The sequence below is a fragment of the Macaca nemestrina genome, chromosome 17 (genome assembly GCF_043159975.1).
Source record: "Macaca nemestrina isolate mMacNem1 chromosome 17, mMacNem.hap1, whole genome shotgun sequence".
NCBI classification, from domain to species: domain Eukaryota; kingdom Metazoa; phylum Chordata; class Mammalia; order Primates; family Cercopithecidae; genus Macaca; species Macaca nemestrina.
The window spans coordinates 89,626,920-89,650,270 of record NC_092141.1 but is presented as its reverse complement, the minus strand read 5'-3'; the positions used below and the strand labels follow the sequence as shown (position 1 = coordinate 89,650,270).

General features: G+C 46.9%; 1 protein-coding gene across 4 annotated transcripts in view; it reads right to left on the bottom strand.

The window, feature by feature from the left end:
- Positions 1–23,351, bottom strand: part of LOC105469284 (regulatory associated protein of MTOR complex 1) — a 413,056-nt gene that overhangs the window by 300,161 nt on the left and 89,544 nt on the right. For all 4 annotated transcript variants that reach the window (XM_011720145.3, XM_071081792.1, XM_011720144.3 and 1 more), the window contains exon 3: positions 17,562–17,644. In XM_011720145.3, coding sequence (XP_011718447.2) covers positions 17,562–17,644 — 83 coding nt within the window. The remainder of the gene's footprint in view (positions 1–17,561; positions 17,645–23,351) is intronic.

Below are 23,351 nucleotides of genomic sequence, written 5' to 3'. Positions count from 1 at the left end.
AGCCCAAACTTTTTTGTTCCTTTCGAGGAGTAATGCAGATTAAAACTATATCAACATAAATTATGTTAATATAAACATAAAATTTATAAAAGTATATTTCACTTTGTAAGAAAAATTCCAACTCCTTCTGAAGCAAATGAACACTATAAATTTATCTCAGGCACTTTAGAGTTAAAAACCCACATTGTAATAAACGGCCCATCTCCTTCCTAATCAGGCAAACTCCCAACAGCCATGATTCCTCTGGAGACACAGACTCCCTTCTCGTTCACATCCCTTCATTAACCAACACTTCCCAAGCCTGCCAAGGCCAAGGATTCTGAGTGCTACTAAGTGCTTCTTAGGAGACCAGCAGGGACGGAGGAGGAGGCAGAGGGAGGGGCAGGAGGAGAAAAGGGTGAAGAGTGGGGGGAAGAAGACAAGGAGGGAAGAGCAAGCACTGGAAGGGGGTGGGCGCAGGGAAAGCAAGGAGGAGCCTGGAGGATGGGAGGCCATCGAGGAGGAGAAGGTGAAGCAGCAGCAGCAGCAGCTTCAGTGGGAGGGGGGAACACCCTAGCACCTGAAGCAGAGAATCAATACTGAGTGTAGAAATTATTTTCTCAGGATTGCTTCTGTTACTTAGGGAACAAAAATAAACACAGCCAAATGCATTTGTGCTGGGCATTAAAGAAGAAATCGTATTTTTAATCGTTAACAAAGAATAGGAAGCCTCACAGCACATTTCAGGAGTCCGGAAGCCCAGCCCCCGCAAGCACGGATAGGACAGCAGACCTTCCAGGGAACGGGGCGCTCCACAGCCGAGACGGTGTGCCCGTGAGAGCCCTCTGCCCTAAGTCGTAAACACTCCACCACCGGAGTCCCTCCCAGACGCAGCCCTGGAGGAGGCCTGCACTTTGCTCCAACAGAAGCGAGTCCTCCAAGGGTTTCTGTCTCAGCCACGACAGGGTAAAGAGTAAAAGCCCACGCGGCTGTCACGGGGAAGATGCAGAGCAGGGGAGCCTGAGGACCCAGATCCTTGGGAGATGAGCCTCAGAACAAACACCCAGCGCAGGACGCTTCCGTGCCAAAGCAGGGCAGGCCAGCCCATCTCGCGCACACACCTGCTTGCGCACACGCACACGCACAGAACCACTCTCAGGAAAAGCAGAGGAAGGCACGAGGCCCAGGCAGGACAGGTGAGCTCAGGAAGACAGAGGAGGCTGTGACTGGGGAGGGGCTCAGAAGGGGTTTCAAAGGCAAAGTCACCTTCCATTTCTTAAGCCCAATAATGCGTAAAAACAATTCATTCTATTATTTTCCACACGGTACACAGATCCACGTGCACACTCCATAATAAGCACAAACGTAGGCACAGGCTCCCTTCACTCCCTGCCATTCAGGAACATGCACCGTTTGAGGGGAAATAATGTCAATATCTCACCTAAGAATTCAAAGACAACCAAATACCTCCCAGCTCACTGATGCCTATGCTTCCATGTCTCCAGAGTGCTGGAGGGAAGTGTAAATAAGATTCCTCGCAGATTGCCCGGCTTTGCAAAGAAAGAGATGGTTGTTGTCATTTTTGTCAATTTAGAGTGGCTTGCAAAATATAACTGGAAACATACAACCAGCCAATGACCTGCAATCCCACACAGTCAAGAGAAATGAAAATAGATGGTCCACACAAGACGTGCACCCCAACAGTCATGGCAGCTTTATCCCTAAAAGCCAGTCGCTAGAAACAGGTGCGGTGTGAACCTGCGGGAGAGGGAGTGTGGATGCACACCGCATGGATGTACAGGCTCCGGAGCATCCAGCAATGAGGTGCCGCCTGGACGAGTCTCAGAAGCCTCACCCTGAGTGAACAAGGCCAAACGCAAAAGCAAAAGAATACATCACGTGTGGTCACTGTAGAAAAAGGTAAAAAGTAAGTGAGGCCACCTGGGCAAGATTATGACCGGGAGGAAAGGCTGGCAAGGCTGATTTCACCGCCCTCCTAACCTCACAGGCGGCTGCCCTCACCCGTTGCTGGATGTAGGCACAGCTAACCATGGGAGGAATTCAGTTTGCAGTTGAACTTTAAAGCAAGGATGACAACAGTCCCTCCCTAAAACTGGCCCCCTCCTGGTTCAGGGACTGAAAGCACCTTTCTAAGACTATGGAAAGCCACAAGATTAGGATTATGTGAGGGGTCTGAATTCTGCTAAGATGTAAATGTCACTAATGATACCCAGCCATCATCCCTAGCTTGCCTTTCTATAATTCCTTGCTGCTCAGGAGTCGTGGCCAGGGGTTATAAAATTTGCGACTTCCCCAATTGCTCCTGTAGAAAACAGCACTATTACAAAACCTAAGCTTGGTCTCTTGAGATGTTTTTCAGAGTTTTGCATTCTGGCAACCAACTGACCCCACCTGGACCCATCCTGTGGCCCCACCCAGAGGCAGACTCAGCGCAGAGGACCATTTTCCCCATCCCATGACTTCACCTCCCCCCCCTCCCGCAACCAATCAGCAGCAACCATTCCCCAGCCCCTGCCCACCAAATTATCCATAAAAACCCTAGTCTCTGGGTCCTCACAGGGGCTGATTTGAGTAATAATAAAACTCCTGTCCTTCCACCTCATGGCTTTGAGTTAAACTCTTTCTTTCCTACAATGCTGCAGCCTCCGTGAATTGGTTTTATCTGTGCAGCAGACAAGAAGAACCCATCGGGCAGTTCCGTGGGCAAAATTAGCCTCTGGTGACAGGAGGCAGAAGGCGGCTGGCCTCGGCCAGGAGAAACTGACTGGAAAGGGGGACTGAGGGAGCTTTCTGGGGAGTGGAAATGTTCTCTATCTTGCTCTGAGTGTGATTAAACGGGAGTATACAATTGTCAAAACTCATCAGACTAAATACCTAAGATCTATGCATTTTACTACATATAAATGGCATCTAAAAATTGCCTGGAAAAAAGTTTTTAGAAAGGCATATAAAAAAGGGGTATTCTAAACTTCAAGAGATTTAGAGAGACATGAAATATACAAAATGGAAAATAGAATGGCCCTTTCTGTACCCCTCTAAATCTGTTGTTTTGATTGTGAATTACTGAGGCCCTGGTGTGCAGCACCGTGAATCTCGAATGGCGTGGAGTCCACATGCCAACCTAGAGTTGCTGACACTCTCAGCAGCTCCATTCATCACAGCCACTGTCTTGGAACCACTGGATAAAAAACCCATCCTAGGAGAACCAGGCGGCAATAGAGAGCAACTCTCTCATGCACCATCCTGAGAACCCACTAAGAAAGGGGGTGGGGGGTGGAGGATCCCTTTCCTAGCAGCAGCAGAAACTCTAAGAAGAAACTTAACAACACATGCATAGGAGCGTCAGGGAGAGACTCTCCTACCTTATCAACGGACATAGAAAGGCAGAGCAGAATAGCCCAAGAAGCCACCACTGCCACGGCTGCAAAACACCAGGTCTCCCCAACTGACCTACAAGCTCATATCACCCCAATCAAAAGCCCAACACCGTGGTAGAGAAGGGTTGTTAGCTGGGGCCTGCTAGGAGCAAGGAGAGTCCTGGGGCTCCCACTCGGCTCCTCTGCTGAGACCTAGAGAGCTGGCCTGGCCACAGCGGCCTCCACCTCTGCCTCTCCGGCTCTGCCTTCACAACAGTGAACTCCATCTGCTCCTCACAGCCACCCACCTTGTGCTGAGACTTGGAATTGCTCTCCTCCTCCTAATCCATCCACAATCAATGCAGACTTTGAGAACAAGGCACTTCAGATCTCCCCCACATCTTAAGATTTCACCAAGTCAGCCATGCTCACACTCTAACTCAGCTCGTTCAACTCCTGCCACTTCCAGTCCTGCTCCCATGCTCAGGGGCCAGGGCCGACAGAAGATGGCAGCAGGAGAGAACCTTAAGTGGGGTGGGTCGGCAGGGAGACTTAGACAAAGAAGAAAAAGAGCCTGAGAAAGATGAGCAGGCCCAAGAGGAGGAAACACAGCAGAGGGAGAGGAAAACCGCCAAGGGCAGCTGGGCTGGGGGGGTTGGAGCTTGATCTTGACCTTGCCTTGTTTCCAGCAGGTGAGCCAGAGTCACAGGGCACTTTAGGAAGCTGATTGGGGGTGGCGTGGAGGAGGCTCCTGCTGAGAGAAGGGTGGGGAGATGGGGTGGGGAACAATGGGAATGGGGGGACCAAGGGGCTGCCTGCATCCGGGACAGTGGCTGACCATCCTTCCAGCAGTCAGTTACCGTGAGCACAGCCAGCAGGGGTCACTTAGGGCTTGAGGGAAGGATGGGACTGCCTGTATTGCCAGGCGTGCATGGCCCTTGTTAGTCCCTTGCTGCAAAAGGGTAGAATATAAAGAAAATGGGAAACGGGGCAAGGGGTGATCATGGGTGGCGAATGGGGCTCTGGGAAGACCTGCAGGAGGCCAGTCATCATCAGACTCTTCCTGGAGCTCCACTCTGTCCCCAGCTCTGCTCCCCAGAGTGTGACTATAATTTCTATAGAACAGACGCCACTTTTTCATAAACTCCAGGGTGCCAAAGGTTGTGCGACGCACCACTGTCTTCTGTGTTACTAAGGAAAAAACTGCCAATTAAACTATGACGCTACACAACACTTTCTCTTTGAATGGAATTTTCATCTGATACTTAGTAAGAAGAGCTATTATCAACTTACTCAGACATGTTTCTCATTTATCATTCTTTTTTTTTTTTTGAAACCGAGTCTTGCTCTGGCGCCCAGGCTGGAGTGCAAAGGCGCGATCTCGGCTCACTGCAACCTCCATCTCCTGGGTTCAAGCCATTCTCCTACCTCAGCCTCCTGAGTAGCTGGGATTACCGGTGCCCACCACCACGCCCAGCTAATTTTTGCATTTTTAGTAGAGACAGGGTTTCACCACGTTGGCCAGACTGGTCTCGAACTCCTGACCTCAGATGATCCGCCCACCTCAGCTTCCCAAAGTGCTGGGATTACAGGCGTGAGCCACCACGCCCAGCCTCGTTTAACATTCGTATGTGACAAATGTCACAACCCAAAGGCAAAAGTCCCAAGTGGCTCCTTCTGCCTCAAAGTCCCCTTCCTACTTTGAGATGACACATGGTGAATAGGTATTTTAAATTAGTTGCCTATTATTAAAGCAAAAAATAGTCATGGTTTTAAAACAGAAGGCACATAAAAGGGTTTTGTGTAAAAAGGTAAAAGTCCCATTCTGCATCTGCCCCAGGTCACGGTGACAAACGTTCTGTGCTTCGCCTCATTTGTGGTACCCTTGCCCCTTAAAATCACATTTTATTCTGGAGTTAGATTCTGAAGTCAGTACAGACCTGATTCAAAATGTATTCTGAGGCCAGGCGTGGTGACTCATACCTGTAACTCCAGCACTTTGGGAGGCCAAGGTAGGTGGCTCACCTACAAGGAGTTTGAGATTAGCCTGACCAACATGGTGAAACTCCATCTCTACTAAAAATACAAAAATTAGCCGAGTGTGGTGACACATGCCTGTAATCCCAGCTACTCGGGAGGCTGAGGCAGGAGAATCGCTTGAAACTGGGAGGCAGAGGTTACAGTGAGCCGAGATTGCGCTACTGCACCCCAGCCTGGGTGACAGAGCGAGACTCCGTCTCAAAGAAAAATAAATGTATTTTGACCCAATATGCTGCTTTCAATACTAGAATGAGTCAACACAGCAAAACACCAAGAGGTGAAGGAAAACGAGAACGACTAAGGAAGCCACAGGCTGATGTCCCCCTTTCGTGTTCACTCCATGGCATCTGAGTGAGTGGAGGAGGGGCAGATCCACCGACTTGCCCTCCATCTATCTATGGATCTACCCACCCATGTACACATATGCCACACCCACCTACACACATTACATATGACAAGCAGGAACGGCTGACTCCTATCAGTCATATGTGCATACACTAAAACTGTTGAATACATTTTCTTCTTTTGCATTTTAAATTTGATGTATTTTAAGCTGGGCACTGTGGCTCACACCTGTAATCCTAGGTACTCCTGAGGCTGAGGCAGGAGGATCACTTCAGCCCAGGAATTCGAGGTTAGTTAGCCGTGATCACACCACTGCACTCCAGCCTAAGTGACAAAGCAAGACACCACCTCTACAAAAAAAAAAAATTAAAAATTAGCTGGGCATGGTGGCACACATCTGTAGTCCCAGCTACTCGGAAGGATATGGCAAGAGGATAGCTTGAGCCCAGGAGGTTGAGGCTGCAGTAAGCTATGACTGCATCACTGAACTCTAGCCTGGGCAACAGAGCAAGACCCCTCTAAAAATATAAAAACAAATAAATAAAAATAAATTTTAAAAAAACAAAACATATGGCTCACACCTATAATCCCAGCAGTTTGGGAGGCCGAGGCAGGCAGATCACTTGAGGTCAGGAGTTTGAGGCCAGCCTGGCCAACATAGTGAACATAGTGAAACCTGGTCTCCACTAAAAATACAAAAATTAGCCAGGCATGGTGGCACGTGCCTATAGTCCCAGCTACTCAGGAGGCTGAGGCAGGAGAATTGCTTGAACCCAGGAGGCTGCAGTGAGCCAATGTCACGCCACTGCACTCCAGCCTGGGTGACAGAGCAAGGCTCTGTCTCTAAATTAATAAATAAACTATGTTTTAGATATCTTCCTGTAACAGAAATAAGTCTTAAATAATTCTGTGTTCTGTCCAAGTCTGAAATCCTTCAGAGGGAGAAGGATTAGAAAAGGAATGTTTTGGTAACTTTCTCTTTCTTCTATGCCTATCCATTTATTTTTCTTTACTATCTTTTCTGAGGTCAATTATGGTCATTTATATTTTCCTAGAAAAGTATGGATCGCATACAAGTTTTCCAATTTATCTGCAAAGTTTTGCAAAGCACTCTTTTATGACTCTCGATTTCCTCAACTCTTGAGTTATTTCTCCCTGATTATCTGTGCTTTCTTCTTGAATTTTGTTGGAATTTAGCTAAGATTTTTGTTTATAAAAACAAAACTTGTAACTAAAAATTCTACACAAAGATGACTTGACCTCAGGGCATGTTCCAGTCTGGGGTAAGCAGCGTGTTGATTAAGGAGCCTGTCATACATGCAGCCCTTTAGAAGAGACCCTTCCTTATACAAGCCGTGAGTAATCCTCCCCGTTCTGCCATGCGCTTTAAATCCTGCCACCCAGCCCTCCAATCACAGGTGATTACAGAGGACAGCCTCACTCCCTCAGAACCAACCCGCAGACGGGCCAGTTACCCGGGGGACTGCATGAAGCTAAGCATGAAGCTAAGCAGAGCTGATCGGCTCTAGGTTGGGAAGGCAGTGGACTGCACTCAGTCTTCCACGCGCTGGGCCGGGAGCCCACCGAGGGGAGCGCCCTCACCACAGCCCGTGCAGCCCTCACCTGGGAGGGGTCTTTCCGGATTTCTGCCTCCATGGCTCCTCTGTTGTGCCTTAGCACCTGCACCAATGGCCCTCAGGCATGCCCCCAGTTTTCTGTGTTTCAGACACCACAGCGTGGGGGAGTCTCCTAATACTGTAGTCCAAAATGAGGGTATGACCCCCTGGCCTAGGGGCCACATCACAGGGCACTGGATCTGGCGCACCCTCTCTCTCCTCTTGCTGGAAGTAAATGGTACCACCTGAGCCTGGCATCTGGCATCTGTTCTCAGGGACTTTGAACCACACACTCCCTTGTCCCTGGGTGGCACTTGTCTGTCTTTTAACACGGGCCATACAGCCTGGTCATCCAGTGAAGCGTCAAACACTCTTGTGGGGGAAATTTAATGTTGAAAATCCAGTGACACAATGCAGTGGGCAGAGAGCGGAAGCTGAAGCAACAGAGGAAAGGTCAGGAGGTGGTTTAGGACCAGGGATCACTAGCATGTGAGCCCAGCTGGCTCCTGTGGGGACCCCTGGGCCCAAGCAGACAGAGTCCCACCAAAGATGATTACATCAGAAAGGAAGCACCCAGTCCTCACGCACAGGGAGGCGTAGGAACGTCCTGCAGGGTAGCTGCCGAGTGGGGAGCAGAGACCCACAGGGCTGCAGCACGGTAGAGACCGGACACTGGCGTGGACACGCACCCCCTCCTGCCGAGCTCCCGGTCCACCATGAGCCTCCAACCCGCAACCAGACTTCACAGAGGTCCAGCTCCTCAGCCACTCTACCTGCACGCACCCCGACAGGAGCTTTCTCCCAACATACACTCCAGGTGGAGAGACCACAGCTCTCAGAAAACCAAAAGACTCCTAACGAAAACACACAGGAATCTTAAGGGATTGGTATTAAATTATATACTATATCTATGATCAGTATAGTCAATAGTCATAGAACCTCTTTTCCTTTTCCAATGAGAGACAAGGTCTCACTATGTTGCCCAGGCTGGTCTCCAGCTCCTGAGCTCAAAGGATCCTCCTGTCTTGGCCTCCCACAGGCACGAGCCACAGTGCCTGGCCGAACCTCTTAACAGTTTTATGAAACAAATTATCAAGACAAAGGCTCTTTTAAGAATTAAATGTTATCATGAGGCTCTTAGAAGACACCACACATATTATTTGGAAAGGAAACAAGTCCTCACAACAGAAATTATACCTTATTCAACTGAAAAGTCTCCATTTTGAACTCTTAGAACTCAACAATAAAGACAAACACCCAAGTAATAAATGGACAAAGGACTTGAACAGACTTTCCTCCAAATGGCCAATGAGCACATGAAAAGAAGGGCAACGTCATTAATCATCAGGGAAATGCAAACCAAAACCACATGAGATGCCACCGATCACAATAACAACAATGAAAGAAACAGGAAGTCGCAGATGTTGGGAGGATGTGGAGAGACTGGAGCCCTCAGACACCGCTAGTAGACGTGGAGAAACAGTACAGCCACTGTGGAAAATAGATGGGGAGTGCCTCAGGGAGGTAAAACACAGCGTCACCGTATGACCCAGCAATCCCACCCCTGGGCAGAGGCGTACACAAACACGAGTACGTACATATTCATAGCAGCATTATTCAAACAGCCAAAAGCTGGAAACCACGCAAGTGTCCATCAACCGATGAACGCATAAAATAGAAATGTAGGATATCCATACAATGGTTTTTCAGCTATAAAAAGAGTTGAGGCTGAGGCAGGACGATCACTTGAAGCCAGGGGTTCAAGACCAGCCTGAGCAACAAAGCAAGACCCTATCTCTACACATGCACACACAAAAAGTATTAAATTACTGATACATGCAATAACATGGATGAATCTTAAAAACATTCAAGATGCTAAGTGAAGAGCCCAGACGCACAAGGCCACATACTGTACGGCTCCGTTTGTGTGGAGAACCTAGAACAGGCATCTCCAGAGACAAAAGGCAGACTGCGGGGAGGGGAGATAAACAGTGACTGCCGATGCATTTTCGGTTTCCTTTTGGGGTAAGGAAAGTGTCCTGGTACTAGGCAGTTATGACAGTTGCACAAGATTGCAAAGATGTTAAAAACCAATTGAGTTGTATTTTTTTTTTTTTTTTTTTAGATGGAGTCTCACTCTGTCGCCCAGGCTGGAGTGCAGTGGCGCGATCGTGGCTCACTGCAACCTCCACTTCCTGGGTTCAAGCAGTTCTCTTACCTCAGCCCCCCAAGTAGCTGGGATTTCAGGCGCCCACCACCACACCCGGCACATTTTAAAAATATTTTTAGTAGAGACAAGGTTTCACCACGTTGGCCAGGCTGGTCTCCAACGCCTGACCTCAGGCGATCTGCCCACCTCGGCCTCCCAAAGTGCTGGGATTACAGGTGCAAGCCACTGTGCCCAGCCGAGTTGTACATTTTAAAACGGTGAACTTGACGTTACGTGCTTTCTATGTCCATTTTTAAAAAATCTCCATTATGTGTCACACCAACAAGTAAATTGTGGACATTTGGGAGGGAGCTGTCCAGAAACCTCCGTGAACACCCCAAATTCAAGAACACCACTGTGACATATGGTTCCCCTGCAAAATGAAATCAAGTACCGCAGACACTTTGAAGTGGCCGTCCCCCTCCAATCTGTTATTGATCGTTTCCCCCTTGATCAGCACTTTCCAATTTGGCTGGAGCGGGATTTTACAACTCTTCCTAGTTGCATATGGTGAGCATACGGTGGGTTCCTCATCGTCACCTCCAAATTTAGCTTTCCATTCTTTAACACATCATCACATCTTCCACTTTCTGACTTCAAAGCAGCACTTCCATCCCTCGCCCGGCACCTGCCTGTCCTTCAAAGCCATCTCCACATCGCTCTGTATCACGGTCCCCAAGTTAACTCAGGAAACACACATGGCACGTGAGATCTGTGAAACCACGACAGCTGAGCTACGGTTTTAGTCCCAGCCTGACGGTGGGGGGCCCTCATTTGCAATTTGTCACACACACAGACAACTCCCTTGTTAAAGGGAACATGATGATGAGAGATAATATCCTTAAGAGGCCTGTTAAGGACAGAGCTAAGCCCCTATTTCTCTCTAAAAATATTACACTTCAAGTAGGTCAATTAATAGAGGAGAGTCAGGAAGAGGAGATCCTAGCAAGAGGATAAAACCAGAGACAAGGCAGGATGGGGAGGGGCTTAAGGCAGCAAGACTCCGGGCAGAATTTTCTGGGAGTGGCCTCCACCACCTCAACCATGAGGGAGAGGAAGGGATAAGGGACAGGAAGTAAGGATCTGATGACCAACCACCATGGCCTCCCTGGTGCAAATGCTTTAAATACTTTTATTCTCTCCATTAATTCTCATTTGCATGTACAAATCTTAAAAGTAACTTGTAAATAGTAACTTGTAAAAAGTAACTTGTAAAAGTAACAAGTAAATAGTAACTTGTCCAAAGTTACATTTCTAAGAAGTGGCAAAGCCAGAACTAAACCAGTTCGCATTCTTTCCACAGTTAAGCTCTCTCCACCCCACCCCTCAGTGCACTGGGAGAGAGGAGACCACATTTTCCAGGGAGCTTCCCTGCCAGTGAGAGGGGTGCGCCCACCCAGGAAGGGAAGGAGCGGCGAGCCCAGCACGAGTCTGTGGACCTACGAGGCAGAGGAGAGGAGGCGGACTCCACCGATCCTCCCTGGGCCGTGATTAAACAGGCTGCGGCCCATGCTGCAACCCACTCTAGTCAACACGCGTGCTCTTCAATCCCAAATGGGCTCTCCAATGAATCCCCTCTGTGGTCTCAGAGAGCAAGAGTCCAACACAGGGCTGGCCAGCAAGGGCCCCTCCGGGACCAGCTCCAATGGACTGAAACCCTGAGGGGTCTAGTCACAACTGGCTGCCATCCTCCGGGCGGCTGCAGAATGATGCCTTTCTCTCATTCTTCTTTCTGTAATGTGTTTGGTGTGCCTAAAAGAATTTATAGGTCACGTCACTAAGGTACTTGGAGGGATGGCAGTGGGTGGCAACACCTTTACACTCTGGTACAATTGGTCTAAAGAGTCCGGAATAAACTGCTCTGCATAATCTAAGCTCGCTTCCAGAAGCTGCTTCCAATACCATGGCCTCTGGGGACAGGGCAAGGCAGGAAGTGCGTGGGCAGAGCTGACTACGAAGGCTTCTGGCTGAAGAGCATGAATCAGAATTCTCACTGAACACGGCACGCACGTGTAAAAGCTGTCAGGCGAGAAGCGCTAGAAGGGAGGGGAAGACGAAGTGGGAGAGCACTGCTGAGGCCAAGGCAAAAATATAAGTAAAATGTTGGTCATAGAACAGTTCTTAACTTTCTGGGCAGTAAGCAGTTAAGTGAAACTGTCAAAACACAACAGTTAACCCCAAGACAACCAGAAGATATGGTCTGTACCATCGTGCAACTGTAACGAGTACACAGGCAAAGTGCTTCACACCAGGTACTGAATTATGCAAGCTGTGAGCCATCCACCCACAGTTCTGCCTTTGCCCATGAGTCCTCATTGGCAGCTTGTCACAGAAACTCAAGGTGGATGAAGCCCAACCTTAGGACCCACAGAGAGGGAAGTCAGGTGAGTGTGGGCAGGAGGAGGGAGGGCTGGCGGCAGGGCAGACAGCAAGACAGGGATGGATGATGGAATGGTAATGGCATCAGGGTAGCATGCCAGGGGATGCTGCCAATCGTAATTATAGGGCTATTTTCACCAGCCGAACTGGACTGTCAATTTGGAACTAATGTCGCAACGTGAATGCCCTAAGCAGGAGTCACTGCGAGTAACAGTCCACCTTGGGCTGTTCCACAAATAGCTTTGGAGCACCTCCAGATGTGGGATACAGTTCTAGGGCAACTTAGCTGCTGCTTCCCCCATTATCCACATCTGACCCTGAAAATCCTAAGAAAAGGTAGAACTCACTTATTTATGGGTCTTCACTGCATCTGTATTAGCCCATTTTCACGCTGCTGATAAAGACATACCCAAGACTGGGCAATTTACAAAAGAAAGAGGTTTAATAGACCTAGAGTTCCACACAGCTGGGCAGGCCTCACAATCATGGCGGAAGGCAAGGAGGCGCAACTCACATCTTACATGGATGGTGGCAGGCGAGACAGAGCTCGTGCAGGGACATGAGACTTATTCACTACGGACAACAGCACAGGAAAGACCTGGCCCCATGATTCAGTTACCTCCCACCAGGTTCCTCCTACGGCATGTGGGAATTGTGGGAGTTACAGTTCAAGATAAGATCTGGGTGGGGACACAGCCAAGCCAATATCAGCATCCATCTATAAAATTCATCCCAAAACATTTGGGGGTGGGGGGCACCGGCAAGCGAGTGACTTGTGCTGATACCAGTTGCTTTGCCCACAAAGCAGAGGCCTGTCTCATCATCCCAGGGAAAAGAAGACACGTGGATCTTAGAAGCCATCCGGGTAGCGCTCCCCAAAGCCAACACAGCCACCTGAGCAGCGGGAGCACTCAGTACCAAGGGTTTCACAGTTTGTCACACATGGCCACACGACACTCCCCGTGAGGCAGACAGGTCAAGCAGCAACCCCATTCAGGGACAAGGAGAAGACATCTGGATTCCAATTATCCTCACTACAAACCCCTATACAACACGGCATTACACATAAACATGCAGTTCTACAAGTAACACTTGTGCCTAAAATCCAAAAGACACACCTGTTAAGTGTCCAAAGTAGAACCAAAACTGTCCACCACTGGCCTTCACAACCCCCTTGCTCCCCGAACCCTCTCCTCCCAACAGGAGGTATAGTCATCAGCTTCGGTTCATTCAAAGCATCTCATAAAAGCATACAAACAACTCTATTATCAATACCACGGAAAGGATGATTGTCATTTACATTAAAATGCGATAACAATTTCTACTGGGCTAATGAACCAGGTCTTGGGAGCTGTTTTGTTCTCTCCTTGAACATACTCTGCTTGCGGTTAGGCACTATAAAAAAAATGTTTATCTAACGGTAAAACCAACTTTCATCCCTTAACCACAAATTAACTGTGACACATCTGAGAAGCACGCTGAACTGAAGGGAAGATGGCATTCAAAACCTGTTCACTGTAATCCACAAACCAGGGCTGTGCGTGGATAACTAAGAACTGTTGGCCACATGGAAACTGACTCAACCTGACCGCTCAGCTCCCTGGAAGCCCCACGGCTGCCACACGGGACTTGCTGCCTTCACTACTTGCAGACCTGGACAAGAGGAGAACGAGTTCCTACAACAACATGGCTCCGTGACTGAGGAACACCTTCCGCCGCCTCCTCTAGACACCCCTGCCCGACGGACGGACTCGGTCAGTGGAGGCACCACCACGCTATTTCATCTTCCTTAGTAAATGATACATATTCCCAAAGAAACTTATTTTTAAGGCACCGGAAGAATTAAAGCTCACCCCAAGTGAAGAGGTGTGGCCTCTGCTCCTGGTGTTGTCCACTCTCTCTGGGGAAAGAAGGACACAGAGACCGAGGTCCCTCCTGTTTGCCTTTTTCCACAGGCTCCAGCTCCTAACTTCCATCCTGTACTAAACTGCCAGAAGCCCCAATCTGTTAGAAAAATTCTCTTAAAAGATAAATTCTTCACTGTATGCTCCCAGCTTTATAATAATCTCTTACTCCCAACTCCCAATAAAACTTTCATTTGAGACTTATGATGGAATGAGTGAGGTTTTACTGCAGAATTTTCCACTGAAACAACGGTCGGCATTTTTCCTCCAATCTCTGGCAGAACACAAATTTATGCACCTACGAGGTAATAAGGCAAAGCCTTAAATTTAATCAGAAGAAACATTTCATCAGTGGCAAACTGATAAATTATTTAGAAAAGGGCTCAATGGGCCTAAGCAAGGAAATACAGGCCAGATAGTGGCTGGCAGCCTTCAGAAAAAAATATAATCACCATGGTTTCTCTCAATTCCTTTTGAACTGGAATCACCTATATCAAAAGCTAGAAAAATGAAGAAGAATAAGTCCAAGCGTCCCAGCATCGGCAAGGAAATCATTAGAGGCTTCCAGGCACCACTCTGGTGCCACTGACGGCGGTTCGGCTTTCTGCACCTCCTGGATGGACGCTACCTTCGAGGAAACAGGCATTTCCTACTCTGCTCCCATCCATGACAGCGTGGAGGCAACGACTCCGGCAAACTTTAATGAAAATAACCTCATTTTCATTAAATGACCCAAGGTTTTCCACTCTTGCAATAAAGGACACCGAGAAAGAGAAAACCAGATATATGGGTCTTTCCATCGAAGGCCTGGGAAATTTAATAACGCCCCCATTGTTTTACTGCAGATGGCACATCAGCCTCTTTTTATTACTGCAGAAACTCGAGAGCCCTGTAGAGTGCAATCAAGCGGTGCGTGTTTAGCCTCGCAATGTTTCAAAGGACCCTGATTTACAGTCAGGAACCAGGCCCCTTGCACACAAACATCTGAGCTTGCTAAGTGCCTCCTGTTCTGTGCAAACTCTAGAAGGCAGCATGAGGTCTGCCCCACACTGAGAGCCGTGCTATCTATGCCAGGCCTCCCTCCCTCTGTCCTGTAACCCACGGAAAGCCGTGAGGAGAAGTGTACCACGCACACCGGGGCAGGTGCTATTATTACCCAGTGCATATGGCACAGCCCCACGCTCACACCAGAGAGCCGGTCAGAGGTATCCTGTGACATCCGACACCTTAGGCTAATTTCTAAAATAGATGAGGCCCACCCATGGTTAGTAACAGGAAATTTTAAAACATTTTTATTGTACTTAAAAATGAATGCAATAGTGTTGGCATTCGAAAAGCAAATATTAGGTATCCATTGTTGTGGTTTTGCTTCCTGAATGCAGACAAAAGATCCCACTCTGTGTGCATGAACGGCTTCTTTCTAGGCTGCGGCGGATACTTTATTCCAGATTCCACTTCATAAACCAGCCCAGATGGGATCCCGCCTGCGCTGGTACCTTTTCCGAAGCATCCTGTAATCTTGACACATTCTCCATCGCACCAGCCCTTCAAACAATCTCTTACTCAGAAAATTATTTTGCACATCCATTCTTGAAATGTGGCCAACTTTAACAAATTTTCCCAGACTACAGATCATCCAGAGGACTGCACCCCTTTGCACCTGTGCTCGCCGTCCGAGTAAAACTGTGCCACTGTCACAGAAAGGGAATCCTCCATCCCGCACTGAGTCTGCACTGTCATCTTTCTGGCTGTCATCACTGACCCACATGGAAAGGTGGCCTTTCCTACCTCATGATGCCTCTTCTCAATGCCATGGAGAGATCTGCTCCTAGACAGAAATTTAGATTAAAAATAACAGATGCCACTTTAGCAGATTCCATTTCCTGTCAGCTAGCATCAACGAGCTGGTACCTACCAAGCAAAACTAATAATAAAGCTAGCAGTAAATCAACTCTTAGCACTCAAAAAAAAATTGTAAATTATAGCAAATGGAATACACATACAATATCTTGAAATATTAAACACACATATTCTGAAAGGCTATATTTCCTTATCTAATAATTCTTGGAAAAGAAGAAACTAGTTATAATGGCAGAGACTCGTTCTAGAAAGAACACAATTGGTAGATCTGAATTCATTGGGTTACATTCTTTTTTAAACAAATGTACCTAGTAAAGTGCAAAGGTACAAAGCCAAACCCAGGAGATGGGCAGAAGTAGCCGGAAAGGTATTCCTCTGAATTCCCATGGTGGTGGTTAACGACACGCCATATACCGACACGGCCATGTCTTCCAATACTGCCACTCTGCCTCACACTCCTGTAAGCGCCCATCTCACCATGCTGAGACCCTAGGGTACCTTCAAAGTCTTCAAAGAAGCTATTTTCTACAGAAAACACAAGGCATCTCGACTACATTTTTACAGGACTCCGCCATCCAAATCTCTCTCCAGTCCTCATCTCATCCCCAAACGCACTGCGCTCTCAAGAAAAAGCCTATGGCATGTTTACATAAACCACCAAGAGGCAACGAATTTCAGAGAGGAAAAAGTAAAGCCATTAGGCATCAGTAAAAAACCCATGAAGACACTGCCTTCTAAAGAACAAAAGTCTGCTGTTACTGACTTGACAAGTCGGCAATGCAAAGCATAAAGGTACACCCTAAGACACAGAGATGCTTCCTAACAGTTAGCTCACGACTGGAAGCAACAGCAGAAACGACCTAAGGGCATTTTTAAAGGCAGGAAAAAAATCATTTTTGGCTATTCTCTTACTCTAAGAATGTAAATAATGCAAAAGGAATCCCTAAATCCCAGATTATGTGGATAAATGATCCACAAATCAAAATTCCAACCAAATAAGTGCTCAAAAGGTTCCATAAATCATGTGTTTCCATGAGGCTTACATCAAAAAGGGGAGAGTAAAACTCGCAGGAGACGCGCAGGTAAGGCACCTTCTCAACCTGCGTTCTTCATTATGTTCCTTTAGGTAACTCGAGTCCCCATCACACAAAGCTGAATACAGGGCACCTCCATAAGCGCCCAGATTCCTAGTTTTTTAATTAAATTTATTAAATCTCCAAACCAGTTAATAAGAAAGGCTAAAGGTCTTTGGGTGGATTACAAATAAGATCTTAAAGGCAATTTGACACAGTTATATTCTATGCCACTTTTCTTTAAAAAAAAAAAAAAGGAAAAAAAGAAAACTGTAAGATACAAGCAAAAAAAACCCACACACTAATTGGTAACTGGCTCCCTAAAAAGAACCTTATCTTTTGAATCAAAGACAAAGTGTATAATAGGTGTCATCTTTTGAATGTTGGGTGCTTTTTGCGCAACTATTTGAAAACTGAAGACACGAGGAATAGCATTAACTAGTTGAGGTTAAAGAAAAATTATTGAAAATACATTTCCTGAGAAAAATTAAAACCATGGTTAAGAGCAGCAAGAATACTTTTTCTTTTCTAAAAATCTGGAACAAACTTAAGCAAAATAAGTTGGACTGTCCAATGCAAGACTCACAATAATGTGTACGTCGTCAAGACAATACAGCCACCAACAGCCAGCAGGCAAAACACAGGCACACGAAACACAGTGCGCAGGCGCCATGCCGCACAAGGGCAAGGTGTGCATGGAATTCTCACTTGGATCCAAAGAGTGTTGGAAACCAAGGAACTGGAGTTTCCCTGTAAGAAGGAAAGTGAAGCACGCTTACCCTTGGCTGCCAGTTCTCGTACTGCTTCTGTAAATTTGCACCGATGGTTTCCAGAGCTTTCTGAGGACCCATCGACAGAGGATCTGAGGAAGCAATGGAAAAGAGAAATTCTTTATGTCTGCGTTTCCTCCTCTGCTAGGCCTCTCTTCCACAGTTTCTCCTTCTATAACGCACTTCAAAGTCACCTTGGACTAAAAGCCACACAACGCGTAAGGTTGATCAGTGTTAACCAGATTTACAGAACAGCTAAGGTGCTCAAACAAGCTGACACGCCGTGAAAGCCAGTGTTTCAACATCACGGGCAAGTGACTGCTGTTCTTCTACCCACATTCATTTGTATTTCGGCACCTGCAGCTTTCCCGCACTTGCACTGTTTTATTCTCAGGCTCCCACTCAGGCTTTCTATGAGAAGGCAGCTCTGCAGTGACAGCATATGCTTCCTCCTGTTCAAACTATGGCTCTCATTGGTACAGGAAAAGGAGAAGAGAAAAAGACAAAGAAGTGACATTTTTTAATTAATTTTCATCCACACTCAGTTTTCCCACAAAAAAAAATCTGTTTCACAAACATACATTCATGTCCAGGATTTACCCGTTTATTTCAGGAGTGGGCTCCAGAGCAATTACCTCTAAATCAACAGTTCTCAAACTTGTTTGGTCTCAGGACCCCTTTGCACTCTAAAATTATTGAAAACCCCAAAGAGCTTTGATTTATGTTGTTGTATCTATCAATATCTACTCTACATGAAATTCAGATAAGATTTTTAAAATATTTCTTTCTTCATTTTAAAAACAATAACAAACTCATTATATTTTAACATATTTATTATAAAAATAACTATTTTTTCCAAAAAAGTTTAGTGAGAACAGCAGCACTTTTGTATATTTTTGCGAATTTCTGGAATATGTGGTTTGGTCAAGGATGGGTGACTCTCATCCATTTTTGCATTCGCCTGTGGCAATTCATGGTTTCAGTGACTGCACACGTGGAAACCCCTACCTCACACACATATCTATCATTAGAAAACAGAAGAGTATCTTAAAATGCTATTTTACATAATCATGACTCTTTTTGTTTGATACTACACCAAAAATTATCAAGTGGTAATTTCCTTCAGATTATGAGATGTACAATCTGAAACCACATCAACGAACTTTTTGTATGCTATCACATTAAAATTAACTGCTCTTTGCTGCACCTTGAGTGGATTTTTTACCCATAGATTATTTTGTACCATCATGCATTGACCATTTGGAAAATATTGGCTCACTGAACTATACAGATCTTATATATTTCATTCTCCAATTTTTTTTTAAAAATCCACACTCATTAACATTATCATGATCTCATCAGAAATGTCTTAAGTACTAAGAAGTTGCCAGGCTCAGCCAGGTGTGGTGGCTCACCCCGTAATCCCAGCACTTTGAGAAGCCAGGGTGGGTGGATCACCTGAGGTCAGGAGTTCGAGACCAGCCTGACCAACACGGTGAAACTCCGTCTCTTCTAAAAATACAAAAATTAGCCAGGCGTGGCAATGGGCACCTGTAAACCCAGCAACTCAGGAGGCTGAGACAGGAGAATCGCTTGAACCCGGGAGGCAGAGGTTGCAGTGAGCCGAGATCGCATCACCGTACTCCAGCCTGACAGGGTGAGACTCCGTCTCAAAAACCACCACCACCACCACAACAACAAAGAAGTTGCCAGGCTCATAGTGGTAGGTATAAGGTTTCCAAATTTTATTTTTTTTTATTTGAAATCTCAAATGTTGTCAGTGGAAACAAACACGGTCAGTTGCTTTCCTTAACGTGACAGGCTCATGTCATTCATTTTCCAGAAAACATCTGCCAGCTACTCCAGGTCTCTCAGTTGGGGGTAAAATGCCATCAAACAGCACCAGAGAATGCTACAGAGAAATGCTGCGTGAAAGCAAGAGCCAATCAATGCAGCAAATTTTGTTAGTGTCTTAAGAAATTCTCGTAGTCACCCCTACCTTCAGCAACCACCCGCCCATCAGTTGGCAGCCATCCACATGAGGCAGGACCTTCTGTCAGCCAATTAAATGCTAAAAGATTATGACTCGCTAAGGCTCAAGTGATCATTAACGTTTTTCAGCAGTTTTTTTTTTTTTTTTTGAGACGGAGTCTCGCTCTGTCGCCCAGGCTGGAGTGCAGTGGCCGGATCTCGGCTCACTGCAAGCTCCGCCTCCTGGGTTTACGCGATTCTCCTGCCTCAGCCTCCCGAGTAGCTGGGACTACAGGCGCCCACCACCTCCCCCGGCTAGTTTTTTGTATTTTTAATAGAGACGGGGTTTCACCGTGTTAGCCAGGATGGTCTCGATCTCCTGACCTTGTGATCCGCCCACCTCGGCCTCCCAAAGTGCTGGGATTACAGGCTTGAGCCACCGCGCCCGGCCTTTTTCAGCAGTTTTTAAATGAAAGTGTGTATGTTCTTTTGGACACAACGCTATGGCACACTTCACAGACTACAGTACAGTGTAAAGGTAACTTTTATATGTACTGACAGCAAAACATTCACGTGACTCGCTTACTGCAGTCGTCTAGAACCAAACCCGCAGTATCACTGAGAGGCACCTGTATAGTTTTTGGCACTATTTAATTTTTTTCTTTTTTAGCTATATGTATGCTGCTCTGATAAAAAAAAAATTAAAAATAATAATAATAAATAAATATCATGACATTAATAAGATTCTACAACTGGAAAGGGCCTTCGCCCATAGATAGGTCAATGTCATCAAGGGCTTTTCAAAACAGAGATGCCAGGCCCTAACCTTCTGGAAAGTCTAATTCAATGGTTCTAATTCAATGGACACCTCTGGCTGAAAAAAGCTTGGTAAAAATCAGGTAATATTTAACTTCTCTGGAAGAATTGTGGTAAATTTGTTATAATCCGTAATCCGTGACTTCAGAAATTACATACTGGTCTTCATTTCTCTCAGGAACAAGGTTCTAAGGTCTCAAAAAAAATCACAGTGATCCAAATCAACTGTGCTGTGATCAGACCCACAAGTTAGGAATGGATTGGGATCTGAAAAATAAAAAATTGGGGCCACGAAGTGCATAAACAAAGCAAAGGAAAGCAAAAAATAGCTTTAAGAAACAGATACCAAAGAGCAGGCCTTGCCACATGCATGGAGGAGCAAAGCAAGTGCACGGGGCTGGCCGGAAGGCACTGAGCGCACAGGGCTGGCCGGAAGGCACTGAGCGCAGAGGGCTGGCTGGAAGGCATTGAGTTCAGTCACCCATACTTAACTGCGGCAGCCAGCATGGTCGCAGCCCGCAGCTGTCATCTATGGTAAGAAAACAGAAATGGTCTCCTCTGTACAGAGATAAAAGACCTATCCATGCATCACGACGGTCAGCGGTGGCTCACGCTATGCATGCTCTCCAGTGAACCATGGACAGAGGGAGAAGGGAGGGAGTTCCCATTCAAGGAGTACCCCCTCCTTGGATTTCACCCCTTGGAAAGTCCAGGCCCTTCTCCCACCCCACCCTCTCCCCAGTGTTGACAGGAGGCAGACACTGTGGCACTTCCCTGCATCCCTCACAACATCCTGCAGAGACACGGGGGCCCTCGTTAGTAAAGGCAGCCTGGCAGGGGCCTCACTCTCCCTGCCCTGACTCAGGTCAGGACACCTGCCCACCCAGGAGGGGTGAAGCCACTGCCGGCTGCTCACCAGGCTGTGACCAGCTACATGGAGCTATAACCTCCTATCCACTGGGAATCTCTGTGGTTAGTTAATTGCATGGTTCTCTCCCAAGAATAGGACACTGGATAGGAGAGCTGAAATGAGAAGCAGAGGAAAAGACAGGAAAGAATGAGGTCAAATAAAACAATGCATTTAGCATTTGATTAAGTATAATGTAAATAAACTAAAATTACATTCCCCCATGGATATTGCTGACAATAGTATCAGTCTGATGTGGGGTGAGGTGGACAGATCATAAATTTAAAATTGTAGTTGTGTCTCTAATTCCTTTTGAGTTTCAATTGAAGGGGAACCTGGGAAAGAACTAATGAAACTTTAGCAGCGAGTGAGTGTGTGGGTAACTTGATGAATGATGTGGATGGGTAGGTGGATGGAAAAGGAGACGGTAATTCGTATTTGTATAAAATGTTTAGCTCTTTACAAATTTTCCTATTTGCAAGATTTTCAGCATAACCCCCCTGAATTTCAAGACACTTAGAACTCTGCACTGAAAGGAACTTGGTCCAACCCACCTCATGGGACAGAAGGGTAAGCTGAAGCTAAAGCAGTCAGATGACTTGGCCAAAGGTTACTGACAGTGCTGGCATTCAGCCAGCCTGAAGGGGTGCAGTTTTTTCTTTTTAAACCTCTCCATCTTCTTCCTATGCACCCAGTTTGATTACCCGTCCTATCCATTTCACCTTCCAAAGAGCTGGTGCTCCACCATCCACTGCTAACGAGTTCACCCAATCCGCAGCACTTCATGACGCTACTGAGACCATCCCACCTCCCAGCTGGATTCCTGAATCTGACCCAATGACTCCAAAGAGGGTGGTGCCCCAGGCACGGCCAGGGCCACCACTGACCTAGTCTTTCTCTTCTCGGTCCACCCTGAAGATGGGCGCTGGCCGACCCCCTCCCCTCAGAAGCCCACAGTGACGGCTGTGTGCTCCATGTAGATGGAAAGCTGTCGAAAGTGGAGACCCAGCAGTGGGGCTGGGGGAGGAGACCCATAGGTGACAAGATTAGGCCTCTGGGCCACTGGTCATGTTGTTCCTCAAGCTGGAGTCCATAGGCATGATCTGTTTAGGATACACTTGGGTTAGGTGTGGTTTCCTATGTGTGCTATCCTTTCCTTCAATGAAAAGTTCGCACTGAAAGCCCTGTCCAGCACTCACCGCTCAGAGAATCTTTGTAGCTCTTTGTACCTTGTATTTAGTAGACACTTAATAAACATTTGTTAATTGACTTATTAACTGAGTGCTGCCTACTAAATGAAGTGCAAATTCTCTGTGGCTTTCAGGGACTCTGTCACTCATTAGTTGTGTAGCCTTAAACAACTCATTTTTGACTGAGAAAATACATAATGGCAAAAGGGCTACTTTGAAATTAGAAATGGTTTTTAATGAGTCTTTGTTCTCCTAACCATAATGCCGTCCCTGTCTGTTTTGTAATAATCAGCCCTGTACCCAGTGAGAAGTGTGTGATCTGCCTCAGCTCAGGGGCAAAGCTCGGAGCCACACAGCTGCAGGCACCCGGGGCAGGAAAGCTTCGGCCGGGACCCGCAGCCCTTGCGGCGTCTGTGGGGCTGGGATGGGAGCCGTACAGGAGCCATCTTGTACAGTCTAGCACTGTTCTAACCACTAGGCCTCACTCCTCACATAGCTACAAAATTATATTCTTGTGTTGCCTATTGCTGTATTATACAAAAACCAGGAGCTATACGGATTTTCAGCAGGTATGAGGGGATGAACATGTCCTGTTTTAAAAACAGTCTTCACTTTCGAAAGTAGATAGAGGAGAGAGGCGGGCTCCAAGCAGTTAAGCTTCTTCTTTCAGATTCCTTCAGAGGGAAGCGGAGATACCACCTTGAGACACCAATGCAACTGGGCAGAGAAAACAGTGTGTGAAGCCTGGACAACAAAATGAGACCCCGTCTCTACAAGAATTTTTTTTAATTAATCGGCGTGTTGGTAGCATGCCTGTGGCTCCAAATACTCAGGAGGCTGAGGTGGGAGGATCGCTTGAGTCCAGGAGGTAGAGGCTACAGTGAGCCACGATCACACCACTGCACTCCAGCCTGT